This window comes from Oryctolagus cuniculus, chromosome 2 (assembly GCF_964237555.1).
Source record: "Oryctolagus cuniculus chromosome 2, mOryCun1.1, whole genome shotgun sequence".
In the NCBI taxonomy this organism is placed as follows: domain Eukaryota; kingdom Metazoa; phylum Chordata; class Mammalia; order Lagomorpha; family Leporidae; genus Oryctolagus; species Oryctolagus cuniculus.
The window spans coordinates 170,089,880-170,117,318 of record NC_091433.1 but is presented as its reverse complement, the minus strand read 5'-3'; the positions used below and the strand labels follow the sequence as shown (position 1 = coordinate 170,117,318).

Below are 27,439 nucleotides of genomic sequence, written 5' to 3'. Positions count from 1 at the left end.
GCACTGGCCTGTTTAAAACATTTTAAAAAGTCAGCTTTAGGAGGTGTGCTGGTGTTGTGGCCACTGCTTAGGACAGCCACACCCTGTATCTGAATGCTAGTTTGAGTCCCAGCTACTTGGTGTGCAATCTAGTTTCCTGCTAATGGAAGATCTGTCTGTCTCTCCATCTTGTCAATCTGCCTTTCAAATAAATAAATAAATAAATAAATAAATAAATAAACAAAACAGAGCTTTGGTGGTTGATGTCTTTCTAGGAATTTATCCTTGTAATCTAGGATATATAATGTATTGGTTATGTAATTTGTTATTTAATTGCTCATAGTATTCTCTTAATTCTTTGTATATCTGTAAGAATAGTAAGAATATCTCCTTTTTTCATTCTTGATGTTAGTAATTTTAGTCTTCTCTGTTTTCTTCTTGGTCAGTCTGGTTAACGATTATCAATTTTGTTGATTCCAAGAACCAAATTTTTATGTATTTTTCTCTTTTTTAATTGTTTTATGAATTTCTGCTCAAATCTTTATTTCACTTTTTAGTTTAGAACTTAATGTCAGTGTTCACCAAAAACATTTCCCATTGAAATTATTAACACAAAGTAAAGATTGTGAAGGTAGATCATATTTAAAGTGTTAGAGAGGCTAGTTATTATGGCACAGCAGGTTAAGTTCCTGCTCACAATGCTGAGTGCCAGTTCAAGTTCCAGTTGCTCCACTTCCATCCAGCTCCCTGCACCTGGGAAGGCAGCAGATGGCCCAAGTACCTGGGCCCCTGCTGCCTATGTGAGACATCAAGATAGAGTTCTTAGAGTTCCTTGCTCCTGGCTTTGGCCTGCCCCAGCCCTGGCTGTTGCAGCTGTTTGGGAGTTTACCAGTGAATAAAGAGCACTTTCTCTCTCTCTGTCTCTCTTCCTCTCTCTCTCTCTCTCACTCTTGATCACCCTTTTAAATAATTAAGTAAATAAATAAAAAAATTTATTTATTTTTTTTAAATTTTTTGCCAGGCAGAGTTATACAGTGAGAGACAGAGAGAAAGGTCTTCCTTCTTTTGGTTCACTCCCCTAATGGCCGCTACGGCTGGTGCTGCACCAGTCCAAAGCCAGGAGCTGGGTACTTCCTCCTGGTCTTCCATACGGGTGCAGGGCCCAAGCACTTGGGCCATCCTCCGCTGCCCTCCCGGACTACAGCAGAGAGCTGGACTGGAAGAGGAGCAACTGGGACTAGAACCTGGGGTGCTGGCACCGCAGTCGGAGGATTAGCCAAGTGAGCCACGGCGCCGGCCAAAAAATTTTATTTCTATATTCTGTCAGTGAACAACTGGAAAATGAAGTTAACATGATAAATGCTTATAATAGCATCAAGAATATGATCAATCAATTTCACATTTAGGTTTTTATCTAAGAGAAATGAAGACTGGTATCCTATGGGGAGAATTTATTGACGTGAAAATGCTCCTCGTTGGAATTCCAGTAACTCCTAGCTCTGTGTGACCTGCAACATCTCCATTCAGTTTATAGCTCTTTGGTACTTGGTTAAGAAGTTGTGCCTTGCACAGATACAACTTAGTATTCACCTGAGGCCTCAAAATGAATGTCTATTGAGATATCGGGAGTCCATTCTTTGCACAGTCTCTTTTAAAGGTAGTTTGCACTGCAAGTTCTTGTTGCCTCTTTATCCTTGGATTCTGATCTTTTTCCTCAACTCAGTAAGATCTTGCTGTGCTTTGTTTGGTTTCTGCTTTTCTGTGCTACAGCCCTGAGATTACCTGGAGGTAGAACACTTGGTTGATGTTTTTTAACGTGCCATGTTGTCCTATATTTTGCTTCTATATTTTGTCCAGTTTGGGAGTGAACCAGCAGCTGGAAGACCTTTCTGTCTGTCCCTTTCTCTGTAACTCTGTGTTTCAAGTAAATAAAATAAATCTTTTTTTTTTAAAGGATGGTGTTAAAATAGCAAAATGATATAAGATAAAAAAATAATATTCTGAACTGCCTTGGATTTGTTATTAATTTGTGTATTATATAAATTATGTTGTAAATTGTTGAACTGTTGTATAAATCTAAATTCAAAAATAAAACCTTGACTAAATTCCAAACTAGTTGTAAGAGATATGTCATAGTATTGACTTTTTAAAAATGTTTTTGATTATAGAAGTTTAATTTAGTGTGTCAGACTTTAAACATATCTTGTTGGAAATTATAATTTTAAAGAGCACATTTAAGTCAAGGAACATGTGTTGTATTTTTGGTCTCAGCAATTATTTCATCTAAATGAGAGTAGTCAATAACTGAATTGTCTTTCATTTCAGAATGCTGAGGCTTGGAATAATTTATCAACTTCCTATATCCGATTAAAACAAAAGTAAGTATATCAGACAAATATGAAGAAATTTGCTTTTGAAATCACAAATGAGATTTTTTTCCGATGGAACACTGAGACATTGTGCCTTCCTCTGTGTCTTTTTCCATTTTCCATCCTCTTATGTGACTTACAACAGTGTAACATAGCACTTTGGCTTCTGATTGGTAGGTAGGTAAGTAGGAAGGTAGGTAGATAGAGGGACAAATGTCAATTTTATTTATTTATTTGAAAGACAGCGAGTAAGAGTGAGAGTGAGAAAGAGAGAGAGGGGCTGGCGCCTTGGTGCACTAGAGTTAATGTTCCGCCTGCGACGCCGGCGTCCCATATGGGCTCCTCTTCCAGTCAAGCTCTCTGCTGTGGCCTGGGAAGGCAGTGGAGGATGGCCCAAGTGCTTGGGCCCCTGCACCTGGCATGGGAGACCAGGAGGAAGCACCTGGCTCCTGGCTTTGGATCAGCGTAGCTCTGGCTGTTGTGGCCATTTGGGGAGTGAACCAGTGGAGGGAAGACCTTTCTCTCTGTCTTTCTCTCTCACTGTCTGTAACTCTATCATCAAATAAATAAATAAAAATCTTTATTAAAAAAGAGAGAAAGAAACAGATCTTCCATCTGTTTGTTCAGTCCCCAAATGCCCACTACAGCTGGTCTGAGTCAGGCCAAAGCCAAGACCGGGCACTCAGTCCAAGTCACCCACAAAAGTGACAAGGACCCAGCAACTTAACACTATTACCTGTTGCCTCCCAGTGTGTGCATTAGCAAAAAGTTGGAATTAAGAACAGAGCTGGGACTTAAACCCAGGCACTCTAATATGGGACATAAGAAGTCCCATGTGACATTTTAACCTGTCATAGTCTTTTGACTTCTAAATATATAATATTTCTTGAAAACATTTAATATGTAATAAAATAAGCAATATTACTTGAAATATTTATTTCATAGTGAAGTTTTCCATTATAAATTTCATTACATGGTAATGTAAGCATACTTATAATTGGCAAACTCTGTTGATTAATTTTTAAATAGATTGCTTGTTCTGTATTAGACATTACTAAGAAATGTACATAAATATGAACCAGAATCTTCAGGGAAAGTATGTTTATAAAGTAAAATATTATGCTATATTATTAAGAAATTGGTTTGCAGTGGAAACTATATGCGATGAGTAGCAAGTGCGAATACAAAGAGGGCAGTAATAGTAGTGGGTGATATTTATAGAGTGCTTATATGCCAGATGCTCATTTAGTCCTGTGCGGATCTCAGAAGAGGGAGTGAATGGTCCTGGGTCAGGAATGCTTCCAAGAGAATGTTAGACTCAAGCTAAAAACTGAAGGATGGTTAGAAGGGCCAGAGGGCAGCCTCTAGGCAGGGGAAATGATGTGACCAAATGCAGAGTGACAGGAATGAATGAAATAGTTTAGGAGATAGGACATAAAATAGTCCAGCTAAAGAATATGTGGAGTCTAATGAGAGATAAGGTTGGAAAGGTAGTCTGGAGTCACACTGTGATATGTTGATTATCTGACTAACAAGTTAAGACTATTTTCTTGATAATAGGAGGCCAGAGATTTCCACGGTGTAATTTCATGAAGAAAGAAGCTTTTTAGGAAGATTTATCTAGTGGCAGTATATGAGACAGACTAGAGAGGAAGTTGGAGGCTGGGAAACCAGTTAGGAGACAGCTGTTGTAACAATCCAGGCATGAGATAACTAGAGTGGAAAAAGAAAGGGCAGATGCCAAACAGCTTATAAAGGGGACAACCAGCTGGGCTATTGACTGGCTACAGAAAGCAAAAGAAAGGGAAAAGGCAAAGATTGCTACTGCTAGAGTTTCAGTAAATTCACTAGAGAATGGATATGTTTCCGTTTTTATTTGGCCTTATTTTTAAATTGAATTTAGTTTTTCTTTGTGGATCACAAGATATTTCTGAAGACATTGAATCCATGTACATTGAAATCATGAAAGGCTTCCTCAGCTCTTGGATGACAGTCTTCATAAATAAAGTACTGTTTGTTCTCCCATGCTCTTCAGACAATAATATTATGTTCTTGATTGCCACTGATTGTGTTAAACTCACTGGAGACCATTTTGGTTTAGAGCAATGGGCAGGGAAAATTCCCTTTCACAGTTCTAGAATGATCTCCGTGAGTTTTACTAGTAACTCAGGCCCTCGATACTCTGCTTTGTCTGTCAGCCCAGTAATCTTAGAAATATTACTTCTCTCTTAAGGGTTCTTGCATAGTATTCAAAAACCTCTTTTTGATACTTTCTTGCTTTCCTGCTGCTCCCCAAATAGGTTTTTGTGTAAAAGTGAGGTTGCAGAGTCTGAGGAAATCAGTCCTTTGTCCTTGCCTTTTTACTCTTTCTGCTTTTCCTTTTTTCTCTTTGCTGCTACTCCAGACAGCTAATTTTGGACTCATGAGATTGTTACTTCAGTCCTCAATGGAATCCTATCTGTGCCTTAGAAGTGGCCCATTAAACTATCTTTGTTATCACAAAGTTCTTCATAAAGTGCTCTCTTCACTTTCTTTTGATTCCCCTATGCCTCATGTCACTACGAATCCCTTGGGAAAGCTTTCTCCTTTTTGTGTACAACACTCGTAGTGTAGTATCTCTACCATAGTTTGGTTGGTAAATGAATCCTGAAATAAAGATCCTTATAAAGGAGATATACTTCCCCAAAAGAAAAAAATAATTCATTGCCAATGTTTTGAGGTCAGGAAATTGTGATTAGAAAAGGAAGGATATAAAGGAAAAAAGTAGTAATCCACTTGTTGAATTCTTTTCAGATAACTTCACCCCTACTCCTTAGTAGATGGGAGAACTGAGGAGTCTTAATCCACCACTGTTGAAGGCAGTTGCTGTTGGGTGGGGTGGGGTAGGATGGGAATAGGTAGAGTGGAGAAAGGAAAACAAAAAGAAAAAACCCATCAAAACTATGTATGGCTGAATTTGAAGAAATATTTGTTTCTTTTCATAATCCCTTTTATTTTTGCAAGAGGAGATCTTTAATAATTCTTCTAGTTATAGTCAGTAGATGACAAACTGATATACATATAAAAATGGTTTTGCACTTACTCTTGAGTGGTAAGTTTCGCTGGTTATAAAATTTTAGGTTGACAATTATTTTCACTTAGCACTTTAAAAATATATTTTATTGGGACTGTTCTTGTGGCACAGTAGGTTAAGCTGCTGCTTATGATGCCATTATCCCATATTGGAATGCTGGTTTGAGTCCTTACTGTTCTGCTTCTGATCCAGCTTCTGGCTAATATATCTGGAAGACAGTAGATGACGGCCCACATACTTGGGCCCCTGCCACCCACATGAGAGACCCAGATGGAGTTCCTGGCTCCTGGCTTTGACCCGTCTTAGCTCTGGAAAGTGAACTGATCTCTCCCTCTCTCCCTCTTTCCCTCTCTCCCTCTCTCCTTCCCCCCCCCCCATCTCCTGTGTTTCTCCTTCTCTCTGTCATTTTGCCGCCTTTAAAAGAAAGACATCTTCGTGTGTGTGTGTGTGTGTGTGTTGTCGTCTATCATCTTTTATTGCTGATGAAATATATACTGTTCTCTAATTGTCTCTCCTTTGTAAGTTTTAGGAATATCTTTATATTCTGCAGGTTCACAAAATGTGTCTAGTTGTTGGTTTATCTTTGTAATGTTTGATATGTGGAATATACTATATTCTATATACGTAGAATTTAGATCTTTGTTCTGTCCTGGAAAATGCTCAACTATTATTTTTTCAGTACATAGCATTCTGTACCCACTTACTCTTAAAATTCTATCATATATATTTGACCCTTAACCTCTCACTTTTTTTAAAAAGATTTATTTTATTTGAAAGGCAGAGAGAGAGAGAGAAAGAAAGAGAGAGAAACAGGTCTTCTATCCGCTGCAAATGGCTGCAACAGCTGGAGCTGTACCAATCCAAAGCCAGGAGCCTGGAGTTTTTTCCAGGTCTCTCATGCAGGTGCAGGGGCCCAAAGACTTAGGGTGTCTTCCACTGCTTTCCCAGGCCATAACAGAGAGTTGGATTGGAAGTAGAGCTACCAGGACTCAAACCAGTGCCCATATGGAATGTTGGCACTGCAGGCAGTGGCTTTACCAATACTACGCCACAGCCTGGCCCCTCCCTTTTTTCCTTTCTTTACTGATCTTTAGTCTGAAGTCTGTATGAATTCCTAAGTTTTATCTTCTAGTTTCTTTTTAACTGTGTTCAGGCCAGTTCTGCCACCTGTTGAGGTTTTTGTTTTGTTTTACTTCAATGTCTCTTTTATTTTAATTCTAAAATTCCCAGTTCATTTGTATTCCCATCTCCTTGTTTTTTTTTTCTGCCTGTTATTGTTTAACAATCTCTTGTTCCTTTTAACTGTAAATTATTTATTTGTCTCTTTCAGTATTCTCAACACATTTTTTAAGGACTTGCTAGATTGTTCCTTAAAATTAGTTTTTTCTGTAACAAGTTTGTGCCCTGTTGGTTAATTTTGTTGACTGTCTTTCCTAGCTGGCATAGAATTTTTTCCCCTTCCACAGGTTGTGGGAGTTTCGTTTTGTGGATTCATTTAGAATATGAGACATTTTTCGTTTTGTTTTGACCTCCTCACTTCAGGACCCCCCTCTTTATACTCACTACATTTTGTGTTGCAGGTTTGCAGTTGCTCTTGACCGTTCAGACTATGTGGTAACTGATAGCCAATTATGAGAAAATGTCCTTGTTATTAGAAAGCAGATTAGAAAGAGACAATCTCTCTGCGTATGCTGTGTATACCACAGGGTCTGTCATTGAATTTTGTGGGAAATTTGAAGTGGCTTGGGATGATTTGAGCCTTTAAATCTGTTTACTAACATGGATGATTAAGGAGTGACAGTCCGCACATCTAGCTGTAGCTTATTGTAATAAAAAAGAATTAATTATTGCTGTCTCTATAATTTGACTTTCAATAGAGTAAAAGCTTTTAGAACTTTACAAGAAGCTCTCAAGTGTAACTATGAACACTGGCAAATCTGGGAAAATTACATCCTTACCAGCACTGACGTTGGAGAATTTTCAGAAGCCATTAAAGCTTATCATCGGCTCTTAGACTTACGAGACAAATACAAAGATGTTCAGGTAAGATATTTATATTTTATTTCAGTTTGGGTTTGATGTTAATCCTTGATTATATGAAGTACATTGTTTCCTTGACTATGCATAAGAGAATTTGGTTAACTGTGTATACTATATGAAAAAAACATCTTTTTTTTCCTCTTGTCAAATATTCTGTTACACATTAATTCTGGAATTCCAGAATCAAAATGTCTTTGTGTAGTCATAAATTCAGTATTACTGTGAGTCAGTTCTAAAAATCTGTTATGTGGTTTGCATATATACAGTCAGCTTGTATAACTAAATAGAATGCGGTCTGTGTTACTTATTCCTTTGGGTTTCTCAGTGTGTCCCGTGACTTGTGGTAGTTGGACGATATCCCATGCTCGTTTATTCACTCACTTAACGAGCACTTACTACGTACCTTCAGATGATCTGTACGATGTGGAAATGATGGCTAGCATTTCCTTTGTAGTGTTTAATGGGATTGTCCTCTTTTTGATGAAATGAAATTATCTTTTCAGACAATTCAGGACATTGAAGGCAATATGTTGGTTATCCAAAAGGTGAAATAAAGCAGACTGGGTTTGATAGTAGTTGAAGGCATGTATACAAAACGGTAGGGTATGTAGGAGCTTATGGGTATGAAGTGAAGGCTAGAAAATTTAACATTTTATTTGCAGTAATCAACATACATTATCGAAAGTGGTGAATTTGGAATTATGGAAAATTAGAAATATCATCTAATATCTCACTGATCTTAAGACCTGTTGTCTTTACCCTAGTTATTCCAAAATTCAGCTTATTTGAGCACTTGTCTTAGAGTTTCTGCCTTTGACTTGTATACATGGTCTTTAGAGCCCAGTTAATTGGCTAGGTTATTTTAAGGTTCAGGTTCTGGGCACTTCATCTGAAAGCTGTGACTTCAAGTAGCAGCATAAAACCACTTGCAGGAGTTAACTGACACCTGTTTAATTACTTTTCTTATTCTTGTTGTTTTGGTTGGTCCTTTCTAAATATCACACTTAAATCTAATCCCATTAATCCTCTGTCATGTGCCTCCAATTTCTAACTGATCTGCTTTTCTTCCTGATATGAGTTGGATTTCCCCTTTAAATCTATACTTAACCCTCAGCAATCCTTCATATCTGTTAAAGATTAGTAGCAGTTGGTTCACTAGTTTGAATTTTTGGATCTTGAGAAAATTCTGATTCTCCATTCATGTTTGGCATCAGTGGGAGTTGGTACTTCAAAAAGTTTATAAAAAATGGAATTAAAAGATAAATTTATTTTGTTATAAAAATTTTTTTGAACTCCATGAATAATGTTCATTTTATGTATACTTTTTAAGGACTCCTCCCCTAAGCGTAGATTTCAAAATATTTGCATTGAAAAAAATCGTATCTTTTAATTTCATTTTCTCACAAACGTTTTTAAGTCCCCTTATACAGAAGAAACCCAAATTGCTACATCTAGGTTCCTGTTTACCCATAAGAGACAGATTTGTATGGATTATGATAGGTAACCATCTATTTTCTATTTTCTTTTTAAGATTCATTTTATTTATTTGAAAGAGTTACAGAGAGAGGTAGAGAGAGAGAGAGAGAGAGAGATCTATCTACAGGTTCACTTCCCAAATGGCTGCAACAGCCAGAGCCAGGAGCCAAGAACTTCTCCCACGTGAATGCAGGGTCCCAAGCACTTGGACCATCCTTTGCTGCTTTCCCAGGCACATTAGCAGGGAGCTGGTTCAGAAGTGGAGCAGCCAGGACCCAAGCTGGTACCCACATGGGATGCCTGTACTGCAGGCTGGGGCTCTAACCCACTGCGCCAGCCTCTACTTTCAATTTTCTGTCTCACTTGTTCTCCCCTGCTTCCCAAGACACAGAGCACGTCAAAGTGGGACATGGTAAAGTAATTGTTAACTTTTACTGAGGGCTTGTTCTGTTTCAGATGCTATTCTAAGCATTTTATATGAATTAGCTCATTTAATTCTCCCTACAGCTATGAAGGACACATTTGGACTCCTGTAAGCTGTGTCTGACTCTGGAATACGTGTGTGTGTCTTCTCCTCTGTGTTAAAGAAACTAACCATATCAAGTGGAATACCTGTCCAAAGGTTGTTTTGTTTTGTTTTTTGTTTGTTTTTTTTGTTTTTGTTTTTTTTTTTTTTTTTTTTTTTTTTTTTTTTTTTTTTGACAGGCAGAGTGGACAGTGAGAGAGAGAGAGACAGAGAGGAAGGTCTTCCTTTGCCGTTGGTTCACCCTCCAATGGCCGCTGCGGCCAGTGCGCTGCGGCCGGCGCACCGCGCTGATCCGATGGCAGGAGCCAGGTACTTATCCTGGTCTCCCATGGGGTGCAGGGCCCAATTCCTTGGGCCATCCTCCACTGCACTCCCTGGCCACAGCATTTGACAGGCAGAGTTAAACAGTGAGAGAGAGAGACAGAGAGAAAGGTCTTCCTTTGCCGTTGGTTCACGCCCCAAATGGCCGCTACAGCCGGCACGCTGTGCCGATCCGAAGCCAGGAGCCAGGTGTTTCCTCCTGGTCTTCCATGGGGTGCAGGGCTGGGCCCTGCATTTGGGCCATCCTCCACTTCCTTCCCGGGCCACAGCAGAGAGCTGGACTGGAAGAGGAGCAACCGGGACAGAATCTGGCACCCCAACCGGGACTAGAACCCGGGGTGCCGGCACTGCAGGAGGAGGATTAGCCTAGTGAGCTGCGGCACCAGCCAAGGTTGTTTTGAAAGCTGTTACTTCTCTGTCATAGAAAGTTGTGAAGTCATCAAGATAGTGCTGATTTTAGTTGACTCAGTTATACCAAATGTGCCAAATATTGCTGATACCTGAGAAACATAAAGTAGTTTCTGTACTGAAAATAATAATGCACAATAAAATAGATTCAGCCTGGATCTCCCTTATTTCTTCTAATTACAGTAGCTGCAAAATATGGGAGAATTTTGCATAAACTTCTTTTTTGTTAATAACCCCAGCTTAAGAGTTTCATCCTCCTCAGAATGAAAAAAATTCTTGCTAATGTTTAGATAATACTGCTGTATTTGAACATCTATAAATGTATGGGGGAGAAGAGAGAATGATTTATTGGTAGTTGCAGTGGTAGACACCAACAGAGAGAATTATGGTAAAAATAATATGAGTATAGTTACTTGATCTCAAAAAGATACAGCTTTCAGTTGTTGATGTGGGTGTTGTATACCTAATCAAATGCACAGGAATGATAAGAACATTTGCTTAGAAATCTTTCAAGATCCTTTCCTAAGAAAGAATTAAAGGGCCCCAAAATGCATGGAGATACATTTGCACATTTTTTGGAAAAAGAAAAAAAATGTCTTAGAAAAGCATTTTCCAGCCTGAATTTGAATACTTTAACTTTTATCTTAAGTGGAATTTTTTTTTTTTTTTGGACAGGCAGAGTGGACAGTGAGAGAGAGAGACAGAGAGAAAGGTCTTCCTTTTTGCCGTTGGTTCACCCTCCAATGTCCGCCGTGGCCGGCGCACTGCGGCCAGCGCACCGCACTGATCCAATGGCAGGAGCCAGGTACTTATTCTGGTCTCCCATGTGGGTGCAGGGCCCAAGCACCTGGGCCATCCTCCACTGTACTCCCTGGCCATAGCAGAGAGCTGGCCTGGAAGAGGGGCAACCGGGACAGAATCTGGCGCCCCTACTGGGACTAGAACCCGGTGTGCCGGCGCTGCAAGGTGTAGGATTAACCTAGTGAGCCGCGGCGCCGGCCTTAAGTGGATTTTTCATACATATTTTGTGATCATATTCATAGCATCTCACTCCTCTAATCATAAGATATTTTCAACCATAGCACAATTGTGTTCTGATGTTCATTTAAAAAGTTTCAGTCTTATACCTGATTTAGCAGAGTATTTAACTTATATATTTATAAACATAAGTGAAATTTATAATTTTTTTCTGGAGACAGTTAAATTTTAAGTTTAAATTCATGGCCAGTTAATTTTTTGTTTCTTTTCTTCTAATTCTTCCATTGTTTCTCAGTTTCAGAATATGAAGCCAAGTTTTTTTAGTACAATTATATTTCATCTGAGCGTGAATATTTCAATGAGTTTAAAATTAATTTCTATAAAAGTTCAATATTTTCAGAAGCCATCAAGGATGACATTTGTGTTTTTTTCTTAAAAGATTTATTTATTTATTTGAAAGGCAGAGTTACAGAGAGGCAGAGGCCAAGAAAGAGAGAGAGAGCTTCCATCCACTGGTTCACTCTTCAAATGGGTGCAGCAGCCCGAGCTAGGCCTTTCCAAAGCCAGGGCCAGGAGCTCCCTCCAGGTCTCCCACGTGGGTGCAGCGGCCCAAGCTTTTGGACCATCTTCTACTGCTTTCCCAGGCCATAGCAGAGAGCTGGATTGGAAGTGTAGCAGCCAGGTTTCGAACTTGTACACATATGACATGCCAGCACTGCAGACGGTGGCTTTACCCATTATACCACAGTGCTGGTCCTAGGATTTGCTTTCCTGAAACTTCCCTCCTGCAATCCTAATCTGCACACGGGAACACCAACAAGAGGTCCTGCTGGGCTCAAAATACTCTTCCTAAACCAAGCACTTTGAGAAGCATAAAGTGCTATAAAGATGTCAGTTGTTGTAGCTGTTAGCATATTTTTCATGTTAGGAACTCAGGTCAAATGATTATCTTGAGTGTTTTATATAAAACTTTCAGGTATTCAGATATAGAAATAATCACAGAGAGGTAATATGTATCAAATAGAGAGGCCCTGTCAGCAGCTGTCTTTTTTTTTTTTAAGATTTATTTTTATTTATTTGAAAGGCTCAGAGAGAGAGAGAGAGAGAGAGACTGAGACAGAGGGAGATAAATCTTCCACTTGCTGATTTCCTCACAAATGCAGTGACTGGGTCTGAGCCAGATTGAAGCCAGGAGCCAGGAGCTGGGACTTGAATCAGTGCCCATATGAGATGTTTGTGTTGCGGGCAATGGCTTTACCTTCCAGGCCACAACAACGGCCTCAGTAGCTGTCTTTAGAAGTGTCAAAGAAGGGCCGGTACTATGACATAGTGGGTAAAGCTGCCATCTGCAGTGCCAGCATCCCACATGGGTTCCAGTTCAAGTCCTGGCTGCTTCACTTCTGATCCAGCTCTCTGCTATGGCCTGGGAAAGCAGCTGAGGATGACCCAAGTCCTTGGGCCCTTGCACCCATGTGGGAGACCTGGAAGAAGCTCCTGTCTCCTGGCTTCAGATTGGCTCAGATCCAGCTGTTGTGGCCATCTGGAGAGTGAACCAGCAGATGGAAGATCTCTCTCTGTCTCTCTCTGCCTCTGCCTCTCTGTAACTCTGCCTTTCAAATAAATAAATAAATCTTTTTAAAAAAAAACAGTGTCAAAGATTCGTGATGGCAGGTTTAGCCTCTGGCAGGTGGAGTTTGAATCACCATACAGTGATGAAGGCATCATTGAAAGGAAGTCGAGATGGCTTTTGATGTGCTCTGGTGTATTTGGCCTTCTGGGATGTTCTGTTATTGGGCTTTATGACAACCAGTCAGTGCACGCCAAGACAGTTAATAAGTTGCCTGCAATATTTTAATCTTGTGTACGAAAATTTTACTTAATTTATCTGTACATCTGTGTCAGCAATTGTCTTTCAAAAAAATCTCTGGTATTCATGTTTGAGACTACCTGACCCCATCCTATTTTAATTTGCTTTGGAGTTCTTTTCTTTTCTTATTCTACTTTTTAATGGATATGGATTTAGATAATGTCATTTTAAGTTTTTTTTATTGTGTGTGTGCATATGTGTGCAAATGTGTAAATTCATACTCATTTTAAAACTGATGGGGTAAATTACCTAAAAAGTATTCTGTTTTTTGTAAAGTATTTGTGATAATGAAGTGAGTGGATAAAGTTTATTATTTCCTTTTTTCTTTCGATTTTTTTTAATAAAGATTTATTTATTTATTTAAAAGTCAGAGTTACACCGAAAGAGGAGAAGCAGAGAGAGGTCTTTTCATCCAATGGTTCACTCCCCAATTGGCTGCAACGGCCAGAGCTGTGCCAATCCACAGCCAGGAGCCAGGAGCTTCTTCTGGGTCTCCCACGCAGCTGCAGGGTCCCAAGGACTTGGGCCATCTTCTGCTGCTTTCCCAGGCCATAGCAGAGAGCTGGATCGGAAGTGGAGCAGCTGGGTCTCGAACCAGCACCCATATGGGATGCTGGCACTTTAGGCCAGGGTGCCACAGCAACAGCTCCTCTCTCCATGTCTTAAATTTGAACTTAGGAAATTAACATATATGGAGTATTTATTATGTTCCTACCACTTAATGTAGATCATCTTTTATTCAGCATACAATACATTTGATGAATGCTAATATTCCCCATCTTAAAGTTGATAAATATGAAACCCAGAGGTATTATATAAATTGACCAGTTACATAGCTAGTAGGAACTGAAGATAGAAATCATGTGTGGGCATGCCAGATTATTCTCATCATTTCAGGACTTTTCAGTGATAGTGCCTACTGGTAATATTCATGCCCATATTGTATTGTACGTACTTCTGTTTATCTATCCTGAGACTCATTTTTCTGTGTAATTAGTCCCTGTTCAGTTTCCACTATTAAAAATATTGCCATGGATATCCATGTAAACAGATCCTTGTGTACATCCTTGCTTCTTTCCTCAGAATAAATTCTCATACTGATTTTTAGGTATTTTTCCCTATTTCTTATTTCTTCTCGATAATTTGGCAATCATTTTGGAAAAAGGATTCAAGTGTTACATTATCTATACTTCATTGGTTGTTTATATGTGGAAGGGGAGGTGAAGGAAATTAACATAAATGGAGTATTTACTATGTTCCTTCCACTTAATGTAGATCATCTTTTATTCAGCATACAATACATTTGATGGATGCTAATATTCCCCATTTTAAAGTTGATAAATATGAAACCCAGAGGTATTATATAAGTTGATCAGTTATATAGCTAGTAGGAACTGAAGATAGAAATCATGTGTGGGCATGCCAAATTATTCTCATCATTTCAGGACTTGAAGTCTATGGGGAGGCTTATATTAAAAAGCAAATTTCCCAATTAGCTTCACGTATATGTGACAAAGTTTTTTTTTTTAATTGAAGTATAATTTACCTATAATAAAATACACAGATCTTAAGCATTTGTTTGATGTATTTTACCATTATATATTCTTGTGTACTCATCACTCAAAGTGGTTATGGCAATTTTCGTTCTCATACAAAGTTCTCTTATGCCCTTTTCAAACAGTAGAATGTCTACTCCTCCCACACACCTACCCAATTACTTTCTAATTTCTATCGCCACAGTTCAGTTGAGATTTTTCTCAAATGTTATATAAGTAGAATTATGCAATACATGTTCCCATATACTGATGAGGTTTTTTATGTGGATTTCTATTTTTTTTTTTTCTCCAGGAAACTGAAGGTGGTGTTATAGTGCAGTGGGGCAGGTTGCTGACTACATTGACATTTATTTTTTTTAAAAGATTTATTTATTTATTTGAGAGGCAGAGTTATAGAGAGGCAGAGAGAGAGAGAGAGAGAGAGAGAGAGAGAAAGAGAAAGAGAAAGAGAGAAAAGATCTTACAGCTGCTGGTTTACTTCCCAGATAGCTGTAATGGTCAGATCTGAGCTGATCTGAAGATTGGAGCCAGGAGCTTCTTCCAGGTCTCCCACGTGGCTGCAGGGGCCCAAGAAATTGGGCCATCTTCTACTGCTTTCCCAGGCCATAGCAGAGAGCTTGTTCATAAGTGGAGCAGCCAGTATCGAACCAGTGCCAGTATGGGGTGCCGGCACTGCAGGCGGCAGCTTTACCCCCGTGCCACAGCACTGGCCCCAGCACTGAAGTCTTAAAGCAAGTGATGGTGGAGAATTACCTGAAAGAAAAGAATGGATTTCTTTTTTAGAATTTATAGCTTTGTAATTTAGGTTTTATGTCCAGTTTTGCTGCAGCATCAGAGGCTCAGCAAGGTAAAGTTGTCTTGTAAGGCTGATAAGGCCCATCTTTAGCTAATAAATAGTAAAGCCAAGAATTAAGTCTGGCCTATTCAACCTAAAACTTTTCCACACTCTTAATATTTTTATTTATGTATGGATGTATTTATTGTTGAAGGAATGAAAAAGAAAATGCTCAACCACATGCCTGTCTCTGATAACTAAGGTTTGGGAAAGCCAAGGATCAAGGTTATCAGTCTAGGAAGCAGCGCTGAGAGCTCCAAGTGGGCCAGGAGTTAGCCAAGCAGGAGTGGTGGGAAATTGCTTAATTCCTGGCCTGCAGCCTCCTGGAAGTTTTTGTAATGGGACCTAAGGCAGTCCTGTTCCTTCCTGCTATGAGGACCTCCAGGATTCAGAGGGCCAACACCTTGTTCTTTAGGCCAAGATTTTGCTAAGAGTTGGCCAACAATTTCAAGGTTAGTGTTGGGGGAAGAGTATAATCATAGTTTTCTCTTTGTACAGATTTTTAAGCATATTATAATCACTGCTCCATTTAAGAAGCCTTTGTCTTAGTTATTCTCTGCTTACTGCATCTCATATGCATGGTCCATGATGGACATGAGAAATGGATTTAAGATAAAGAATGAAACACAAGTTGGATATTATCTAAATGAATTAGAGAAGAGGGCGAGGGATTTGTTCGCCATCACATGTATTTAGTGGCATGATGTCAGCTTGGGTAGGAAATGAGGGGCTACCGGGTTATTTATTCTGATTAAAATGAAATCACTCATCATGCACAAGGGATCTGCTATAAGATTATCAGCAGGTTTCCCGTATGCTTTAGAAGACAGAAGGCAGTGGGCTGATATATTCAAAGTGGTAAAGGAAAAAAAAAAAAAACAAAAACAGTCACAAGAATCTTGTACCCAGCAAAACTGTTCTTTGGAAGTAAAGGAGAAATTAAGACATATCCAAATAAACAAAAACTGAGGGAGTTCATTACCATTTTGAAAGAAATTCTCAAAGAAGTCCTGCAATAAGAAAAGGAAATCTATGAAGCCGTAGCTTGAAACTGTATAAAAAAATAAAGATCTCAGGGCCGGGACTCTGGTGTAGCTGGTAAAGCCACCGTGTGCAGTGCCGGCATCCCATATGGCTGCCGGTTCAGGTCCTGGCTGCTCCGCTTCTGATCCGGCTCTCTGTTATGGCCTGGGAGAGCAGTGGAAGATGGCCCAAGTCTTTGGGCCCCTGCACCCATGTGGGAGACCCAGAAGAAGCTCCTGGCTCCTGGCTGTGGATTGGCACAGCTCTGGCTGTTGCAGCCATTTGGGGAGTTCCAGCAGATGGAAGACTCTCTCTTTCTTCTGCATCTCTGTAACTCTGCCTTTGAAATAAATAATTAAAAATCTTTTTTTTTTTTTAAGAAAGAAAGGGTTTCAGTAAAGCTAAAAACATGATAGTTATAAAAACTAGTACAGACTAAGCATTCCTATTCTGAAAATCCATAATCTGAAATGCTCCAAACCCAGTAATTTTTAGATTACAGATTTTTAAGTAAGAAATGCTGAATTCTATGCAAATCTAAAACACTCTAAAATCTGAGACATTTGGATACCGGATACTCAATTTATATTATTATAGTAACAATAGTTTTCATGTCTACTTATTGCTTTCTATGTGACTAAGACATTTTAAAAATACATTATTTTAAATGCTAGTATTATTGTAACTGGTTTTGAACCCCACATTTTACTTCCTGCATAATTTTGGAGAATAATGCATCATAAATTATTAGTTTGTGTTTTTTTTCATGATGTTTACTATAATTTTATGACATCATCAAATAAAAAGTGTAGGAACAGAGCTGTTAAAGGAGCAGATTTTGTATGTTGTCAAACTTTAAAACAGATGTATATAGAACATTCTACCTAAGAACACGCACATTCTTCGTAAGTGCACATGAAACATTTTCCAGGATAGACCATATGTTAGGCTACAAATGAAGTCTCAGTAGATTTTAAAAGATATCAAACAAAGCCACCACAGGATGAAGTCAAGTTAGTAAAAGAAGAAAAACTGAAAAATTTGCAAAATTGCAGAAATTAAGCAGCATTTTTAAAAGTAAATAGTGAATCAACTATTCAAAAACATCTAGAGACAAATAAAAATAAAAACACAATATATTAAAATTTATCAGACACAGGGGCCAGTGCTGTGGTGCAGCGGATTAACGCCCTGGTCTGAAGTGCTGGCATCCCATATGGGCACTGGTTCTAGTCCTGGCTGCTCCTCTTTCGATCCAACTCTCTGCTGTAGCCTGGGAGAGCAGTAGAAAATGGCCCAAGTCCTTGGGCCCCTGCACCCATGTGGGAGACCCAGAGGAAGCTCCTGGCTCCTGGCTTTGGATTGACACAGCTCCGGCCATTGTGGTCAACTGGGGTGTGAGCCATCAAATGAGAGACCTCTCTCTCTCATGCTCTCTCTCACTGTCTGCCTCTCCTCTCTCTGTGTAACTCTGACTTTAAAATAAATAAATAAATCTTTAAAAAAATTTATCAGATACAGCAAAAATAGTGCTAAGGGGGAAAATTATTGCTATAAATGCTTACACTAAAACACAATAAAAATTTCAAGTTAACAAGATGACTTTACAATCTATGGAACTAAACAAAGAGCAAATCAAACCCAAAACTAGCAGGAGAGGAAACAATAAAGATAAGAACACAGAGATCAGTGAAATAGAGAATAGAAGTGTAGGGAATAGTCAATGAAACCAAAGGTTATTCCTTTGAAAGGAAGAACAAAAAGAGGACTAAAACTATTAAAATAAGGAATGTAAATGGGAAATTACTTATGATTATAGAAAAAAGAATTATATGAGAGTACTATGAACAAGTGTATCCCAACAAATAGGATAACCTAGAAGAAATGGACACATTCTTAGAAACTCAAAACGTAGCAATATGAAATCACAAAAAAGTAGAAAATCTGAATAGGCCTATAAATTGGAAAGAGATTCAATCAGTAGTGAAAGGTCTCCTGAGAAAGAAAACTTATGGATGTAGTGGCTTCCCTGATGAATTATATGAAATACCTACAAAATAATTAACAGTAGTTTTTCTCAAACTTTCCAAAAAAATTTGAAGAGAAAGGAATACTTCCTGACTCATTCCTAACCCACTGAGGCTAGCATTATCCTGGGGCCAAAGCCAAACACAACAGAAAATTATAGAACAAACCCCTTATAAACATTTTGATTCAGAGGTCCTCATCAGTGTAGTAGCAAACTGAATGAGCAACATATTAAAAAACTTATTCACCAGATCAAGTGCTTTTTGTTCCTAAAATGCAATGATGGCTTGACATTTAAAAAAATATGATCAATATAATAAGTCACATTATTGCAATAAAAGAGAAAATACCCACAGAATCATCTCAATGGATGCAGGAAAAAATTTTGACAAAATACAAAGCTTTTTCCTAATAAAAAATATTCAACATAATAGCCATATAGGAAGAGCTCACAGTGAGCATCGCACTTTGATGGAAGACTGAAAGCTTTTTCTCTAACATCAGAAAGAAGGGAGGTTGCTCACTTTCATGTCTATTCAACTGGAATTTTTTTCTTTTTAAAAATTTTATTTAAGATATACAAATTTCATATATTTCTAATATATAGCTTTAGGAACATAGTTATACTTCTCATCCTAGTTTCCCTCCTACAGTGCTTCCACCCATCCTCCATCCTTCCTCATTCCCTCTCTTAATTTTTATAGTCATGTACTTTCAGTTTACTTTATACTTTTAAGATTAACCCTACAGTAAGTACAGAGTTAAACAAATAGTAAGAAAAAAAAATGTTTCTCAACAATGGACACAAGGGCTGTGAACAGTTATCACATCTGAAAATGTCAATTTCACTTCTATATATTACATTTTTGGTACCCTATTAGTTATCACAGATCAGGGAGAACATGGTATTTGTCTTTTGGGGATTGGCTTATTTAGTAAGTATAATGGTTTCCAGTTGCATCCATTTTGTTGCAAAAGACAGAATTTCTTGTTTTTATACCTGAGTAGTATTCCATTATATATACCATAATTTCTTTATATCCAGTCAGCAGTTGATGACATCTGGGTTGATTGCATATCTTAGCTATTGAGAATTAAGCTTTAATAAACATAGGGGTATAAAACACTTTCAAATGCTGATTTCATTTCCCTAAGGTCAATTCCCAGGAGTGGGATTGTTGGGCCATATGGTAGATCTATTTTCAGCTTTCTGAAACCTCATTGTGGTTTGGATTTGCATTTCCCTGATGGCTAGTGATCCCAAGCATTTTCTTTCTTTTTTTTTTTTTAAAGATTTATTTATTTATTTTTTATTTATTTGAAAGAGTTACACAGAAAGAGGATAGGCAGAGATAGAGAGACAGAGACAGAGAGAGAGAGGTCTTCCAACTGTTGGTTCACTCCCCAGATGGCCCAACAGCCAGAGCTGTGCCAATCCACAGCCAGGAGCCAGGAGTTTCTTCCAGGTCTCCCATGCAAGTGCAGGGGCCCAAGGACTTGGGCCATCTTCTACTGATTTCCCAGGCCATAGCAGAGAGCTGGATCAGAAGAGGAGCAGCTGGGACTAGAACCAGAACCCATATAGGATGCCAACACATCAGGCCAGGGCTTTAACCCACAGTGCTGGCCCTCCTGAGCATTTTCCATGTGTCTCTTGGCCATTTGAATTTCCACCTTTGAAAAATGCCTGTTAAGTACTGTGCCCTTTCTTAACTGGATTGTTTGCTTTGTTGTTGTGGAGTTTCTTGATCTCTTTATAGATTAGATATTAATCCTTTGTTAGTTGCATAGCTTGGAAATAGTTTCTCCCATTCTGTCCATTGCCTCTTCACATTGCCGAGTGTTTCCTTTGCAGTGCAGAAGCTTCTCACTTTGATGTGATCCCATTTGTCTATTTTGGTTTTGATTGCCTGTGCTTTTTGTGTCTTTTCTAAGAAGTCTGCCTATAACAATGTTTTGCAGAATTTCTCCAACATTCTCTAGTAATTTGATGGTATCAGGTAATAGATTGAGATACTTAATGCATTCTGAATTGATTTTTGTATAAGGTATAGGTGTAAGGTAAGAGTCTTGTAAGAGCTAATTTTCCTTGCACCATTTGTTAAAGAGATTAGCCCTTTCACCCCAGGGATTCATTTTTAACCCTTTGTCAAAGATTAGTTAATTGTAGATATGTGGATTGATTTCTGGAATTTCTATCTGTTCCCTTTTCTCCATGTCTATTTTTGTGCCACTACCAAGCTGCTTTGATTGTAACTACCCTATAGTATGTCTTGAAATCTGATATGGTAATGCCTCCAGCTTTATTTTTGTTGTATAAGATTTCTTTAGGTATTCGGGATCTCTTGTGTTTCCATATAAATTTTAGCACCATTTTTTTCTAAATCTGAGAAGAATGTTGTTGGTACTTTGATTGGGATTGCATTGAATCTGTAAATTGCTTTTGGTAGTATAGACATTTTGATGTTAATTCTTCCAATCAATGAATATGATAGATTTTTCCATTTTTTGTGTTTTCTTCTATTTCTTTCTTTAATATTTTATAATTCTCATCGTGGAGGTCTTTGACTTCCTTGGCTATATTTATTCCAAGTTATTTAATTTTTTCTGTAGCTATTGTGAATGGAATTGATCTTAGAAGTTCTTTCTCAACTATGGCATTATTTGTGTATAAAGGCTATTGAATTTTTTGTGCTAATTTTATATCCTGACGCTTTACCAAACTCTTGTATAAGTTCCAGTAGTCTTTCTGTCTCTCTTTAAAGATTTATTTATTTATTTGAAAGGCAGAGTTACAGAAAGGCAGGGAAAGAGAGAGAGAGAGAGGCAGGGAGGGTAGGAGGGTGGAAAGGAGCGAGGAAGGGAAAGAGAAGGGGAAATTCCTCCATCCACTGGTTCACTCTGCAAATGGCCACCATGGCCAGAGCTGAGCCAGTCTGAAGCCAGGAGCCTGGAGCTTCGTCCAGGTCTTCTACACGGGTGTAGGGGCCCAAGTACTTGGACCATCATCTACTGCTTTCTCAGACCATAGCAGAGAGCTCAATTGGAAGTGGAGCAGCCGAGACTTAAATCAGCACCCATGTAGATTGCTGGCACTGCAGTCAGCAGCTTTACCTGCTACATTACAGTGCCAGCTTTTCCAATAGTCTCTCAGTGGAGCTTTTTGGTTCCCCTATATATAGAATTATGTCATCTTCACCGGATAATTTGACTTTCTCCTTTTTGTATCTCTTTGATTTTTTTTTAATTGCCAAATGGCTCTGGCTGAAACTTCCAGGGCTATACTGACCAGCAGTGGCAAAGTGGCTATCCTTGTCTGATTCTAGATCTTCATAGAAATGCTTCGAACTTTTCCCCATTCAGTAAGATGATAGCTGTGGTTTGTCATAAATTGCCTTGATTGTGTTGAAGAATGTTTCTTCTGTACCCAATTTGCTTAAGCTTTTCATCATGAAATGATCAAATGCTTTCTCTGCATCTGTTAAGATAATCATGTTTTTTATTCCTCAGTTTGTTAATGTGATATTTATTGATTTATGAATGTTGAACCATCCCTGCATACCAGGGATAAGTCTCACTTAGTCTGGGTGAAATATCTTCCTAACATATTGTTGAATTTGATTAGCTAGTATTTTATTGAGGGTTTTTGTATCTTTGTTCATCGGGGATATTGGTCTGTAGTTCTCTTTCTGTGTTGTATCTTTTTCTGGTTTAGGAATTAAGGGGATGTTTGGAAGGAGTTTGGGAGGATTCCCTCCTTTTCATTTGTTCTTGAATAGCTTAAGAAGAATTGGGATTAGTTCTTTTTTAAAAATTTGGTAGAATTCACTAGTGAAGCCATCCATTCCTGGGCTTTTCTTTGTTGGGACAGTCTCTCTCTCTCTCTCTCTCTCTCTCTCTCTCTCTCTCTTTTGACAGGCAGAGTGGACAGTGAGAGAGAAAGACAGAGGGAAAGGTCTTCCTTTTGCCGTTGGTTCATCCTCCAATGGCCGCCACGGCTGGTGCGCTGCAGCTGGCGCACCGCGCTGATCCGATGGCAGGAGCCAAGTGCTTATCCTGGTCTCCCATGGGGTGCAGGGCCCAAGTACTTGGGCCATCCTCCACTGCACTCCCTGGCCACAGCAGAGAGCTGGCCTGGAAGAGGGGCAACCGGGACAGAATCCGGCGCCCCGACCGGGACTAGAACCCGGTGTACTGGCGCCGCAAGGCGGAGGATTAGCCTAGTGAGCCGTGGCGCTGGCCATTGGGAGAGTCTTTATTACTGATTCAATTGCTGTTTTGGTTATTGGTCTGTTTAGGTTTTCCATGTCTTCATGCCTCATTTCTGGTAGATTGTATGTGTCTAGGAATCTGTCCATTTCTTCTAGGTTTCCTGATTTGTTGGCATTCAGCTCTTTGTAGTAATTCCTGGTGATTTTCTTTTTATTTTTATGGTATCTATTGTTACATTTCCTTTTTAATCTCTGATTTGGGTCTTCTCCTTCCCTTTTTTTTTTTGTTTGTTTGTTTGTTTGTTTGTTGGGCCAATGATAATATCAACTTTATTTTTTCAAAACACCAGTTCTTCATTTCATTGATCTTTTGTATTGTTTTATTGGTTTCAATTTAGTTTATTTCCTTTCTAATTTTAATTGTTTCTTTCCAGAAATTTTTTGATATCCTTTTTGATTTCTTCTATGACCCACTATTCATTCAGGAGCATGTTGCTCAGTCTCCTTGTGTAGATTCTTGAGTTGTTAATTTCCAGCTTCATCCCATTGTGGTCAGAAAAGATGCATGGTATGATTTCAGTTTTTTTTTTTTTTAATTTGCTGAGACTTCTTTTATGGCCTAAAATATAGACTATCCTATACAAAGTTCAATGCAGTGATGAAAAGAATGTATATTCTGCAACCTTAGAATGAAAGGTTCTGTAGATATCAGTTCCATTTAGTCCATAGTGTCAATTAACTCTGTTTCTTTGTTGATTTTCTTTCTAGTTGATCTCTCCATTGATGAAACTGGAGTGTTGGAAGTCCCCTGTTACTATTGTATTGGAGTCTATGTTTCCCTTTAGATCTGTTAACATTTGTTATAACAGCCAGGTACCCTGGCATTTGGTGCATATTCATTTTTATAGTCACACCTTCCTGTTGAATTGATCCCTTGATCATAGTGCCCTTCTTTGTCTCTTTTAACAGTTTTTGTGTTAAGGTCTGTTTTGTCTGACATTAGCATAGCTGTACCTGCTGTCCTTTAATGTGGAATATCGTTTTCCATCCTTTCACTTTCAGTCTGCATGTGTATTTGTTGGTGAGGTGTTTCCTAGACAGCAGATAGATGGCTTTCATTTTTAAATCCATTCAGCCAGACTATATCTTTTAATTGGAGAATTTAGACCATTTACATTCAAGGTTGCTATTGATAAGTAACAACTTGGCCCTGCCATTTTTCTGTAAATGTTCCTATTGTTTGCTATGGATTTCCTTTGTACTTTTACTGGGAGATTCTTCACATTTTTTCATAATGATGACTGTCTTTCTATGTTTTTGTGTGTAGCACATCCTTAAGCATCATTTGTATGGCTGGACAAGGGATGACAAATTCTCTGATCAGTGCTCCAGGGTGAGGCAAGTGTCCAGGGTGACATCCAAGTTGGTTATGCTAGATCTCCTCTGTTTTCAGCAGGGGAGAGTGTAAGATCACCTCTGTTGGCATAATCACACCCTTCCTTCCAAGATGATCAGTGCCCTGAGTTAGCCTACAGTGGTTGCCATACTGACCTGCACTGTCATGTGAGCTGCACGAAGGATCTCTACAGTCCTATGTGAGTACGGATCCTGCTACAGTGACCCGCTACAAACAGTTAGGAACCTCTGAGCTTCTGGCGCCACACACAGTGATTGCCCACAGACCCAGCTACACCCTGCACCCTTTCATGGAGTCACAGAGTTCCCATAGTCTGAGCACACAAGGCTCCCATGGTCACAGGGTGCAGAGGATCCGCTATGCCTCACTAGCCTGTTTCGTCCACAGAGAGGCAAAGATGTTCCCAGAGCCATCTGTCTGTGGGTGCTCTGCTTTGGCAGTTTGAGCCCTGGAGCCTGTGATGTGTTGACAGGATAGGGACACCTCACAGTCCTACGTGGGTATCCAACACCCTATCGGTCCTCCCAGCCAGACTCAAAGCCAGTTGGGAATGTGGATTTTTCCTTCTTGTAAAATCCCTGGATCACAGACATGTGCAAGAGCCTCTGCAGCCACTACTGGTGTCAAAATAGCACCCTATCCCAGCTGGTTGTCAAGTGCCATTGTGGGGAGATGGGGAAAGAGAAACATGTCCCTTTTTGTTGGGTTAGGCAGGTACCCCACCTCCCTTAGGGCTCCAGGCCATAATAAAAGACAGTGTACTCCACCAGACTTTCCCTCCAGCAGTCTCACCAGTGGCACAGGTTCCTACAGTCTGCTGTCACCTTATTCTGAAAAACTAGCATTTCTGGCTCTTGGCTGTGCAGATTGTATGTTGTGTCCACACCTTTTGCTGCATGTCCACATCTTCCATGCTGATCCCTGGCATCCCCTCTTCCTTGTGTAGAATTTCCACTGCAGATTTCTTGCTAACTCTCCCCTGGGAATGCACTACCTCTGCTTCTTGCTACTATTTTCCTCTAGCCTAAAGCAGTACATCCTTTCCCTATTCCACCATCTTGGAATCTCAACTGGAAATCTTAACTAGAGCAATTATATAAGAAAAAGAAACAAAAGGCATCCAAAAATTTTTTTAAAAAGGGAATAAGTAAAACCATTGCTGTTCAAAGATGATATGATCTTATATGTAGAAAACCCTAAAGATTGTACCAAAAATACCTCTTAAAACTAATAAATTAAATCCATGTATTAGGATGCAATGTCAGTACACAAAAATTAGTTACATTTTTGTACAATAACAGTGAACATTCTGAAGAGGAAATTATGAAAACAATTCCATGTACAATAGCTTCAAAAAGAATAAAATACTTAATATATTTAACCAAGGAAGTAAAAGACTTGTACAACAAAAACTACAAAGTGTTGCTGAAAGAACTGTGTTCACGGGTTAGAAAGCTTAATATTGTTATGATGTCTGTACTATCCAAAGCAATCTACAAATCCAGTGCATTGCCTACCACAATACCAATATATGTTTTTGCAAAGTAGAAAAAGTCATGCTAAAAATCATATGGAATCTCAACAGACCTTGAATAACCAAAAACAACCTTGATATAAAAGATCAAATCTTGAAGACTCACATTTCCTGGTTTCAAAATCTTCTACAAAGCTAGAGTAAACAAAACAAAAGAGTACTGGCATAAAGACAGAAATATAGATCAGTAGGAGAGTCCAGAAATAAACTTTTGAATGTTGGTCAGTAGATTTTTTTTTGATAAGAGTGCTAAGACTATTTAATTGGGAAAGTAAGTTTATTAATACATGGTGTTGGGAAGACTGGATATCCACATGCAAAAGAATGGAGTTCTTAACCTTATGTCATATACAAAAATTAATTCAAAGTGGATCAAAGGCCTGACTGTAAGAGCTAAAATTAAATCTCTTAGGAGCAAACATAGAGCCGAATGCTTTGTGACATCAGAATTGATGTGAATTCTTGGTATAGGCATAGGAAACAACAATAACAAAAAAACTAAGTTGGACTTTGTGAAAACTTTTTAATTTTGTGCAGTAAAAAACATTGTCAAAAGAGTGAAAAAGCAGCCCACAGAATAGGAAAAAGTATTTTCAAATCATGTATCTGATATGGAATTAATATCTGGAATATATGGAGAACTCCCAAAGCTCATCAATGAAGTAATTGTGAAGAAATTTTAATATAAGGAAAAAACTTGAAAAGACAGTTCTCTAAAGAATATATACAGGTGTCCAATAAGCACCCAAAAAGAGACTGAACATCACTAATTAGGAAAATGCAAATCTAAAGTACCGTGAGATACCACATAATATCTGTTAGGATGGCAACTATGAAAAAAAAAAAAAAAACACAGAAAATAACAAATTTGGCAAGAGAATATGGAGAAATTTTTAACCCTTGTGCACTGTTAGAATAAAGATAAAATGGTATAGCTGCTGTGGAAAATAGTAATGACAGTACCACAAAAAATTAAAAATAAAATTGCCGTATGATCTAGCAGTTCCATTTCTGGGTATGGGGTCTATATAAAAAAAAGCAGAAGAAAGAAAGAACTCAAAGGAATATTTTTACAACCACATTTATAGTGACATTATTCACTCTAGCTCAAACATGAAAGTCAATCCAAGTATCCAACAACAGATGAATGGGTGAACCAATGTGGTATATACAAACAATGGAATATTAGCCTAAAAATGAAGGCAGTGCTGACGCTACAATCTGGATTAAAAGTGAGGGCATTATGCTAAGAGAAGTAAGTTAGTCACAAAAAAAGACAAATGGTGTATGATTCCACTTATCTGATGTACTGGAGAGTAGCCAGAGTCATGGAGATAAAAATTAAAATGGTGCGTGAAACTGAGAGGAGAGGGAGATTGGGAGTTTGTTTCTTTTTTTTTTTTTTTTTTTAATTTATTTTTTGACAGGCAGAGTTAGACAGTGAGAGAGAGAGACAGAGAGAAAGGTCTTCCTTCCGTTGGTTCACTCCCCTAATGGCCGCCACGGCTGGTGCTGTGCCAATCTGAAGCCAGGAGCCGGGTCCTTCCTCCCAGTCTTAGGGAGTTGTTTTTTAGTGGGATAGAAATTCTGTTTCACAAGAGGAGATGTTATAGAGATAGATGGTAGAGACAATTGCCCAACATTATGAATGTATTCAATACCCCTGAACTGTAACTTAAAAATGATTAGGATGGGAAATTATTTGTATTTTACAACAGAGAAAACAATTGGAGGAAATAAAAGAAATCCCACTAAGCTTCTAGGCATATCTATGTGGGTGTATAGTTGTGTATAATTT

General features: G+C 38.6%; 1 protein-coding gene across 2 annotated transcripts in view; it reads left to right on the top strand.

Moving 5' to 3' along the window:
• Window positions 1-27,439, top strand: part of TTC27 (tetratricopeptide repeat domain 27) — a 214,639-nt gene that overhangs the window by 162,997 nt on the left and 24,203 nt on the right. For both annotated transcript variants that reach the window (XM_051843020.2, XM_002709924.5), the window contains 2 exons: window positions 2,305-2,357; window positions 7,299-7,464. In XM_051843020.2, coding sequence (XP_051698980.2) covers window positions 2,305-2,357; window positions 7,299-7,464 — 219 coding nt within the window. The remainder of the gene's footprint in view (window positions 1-2,304; window positions 2,358-7,298; window positions 7,465-27,439) is intronic.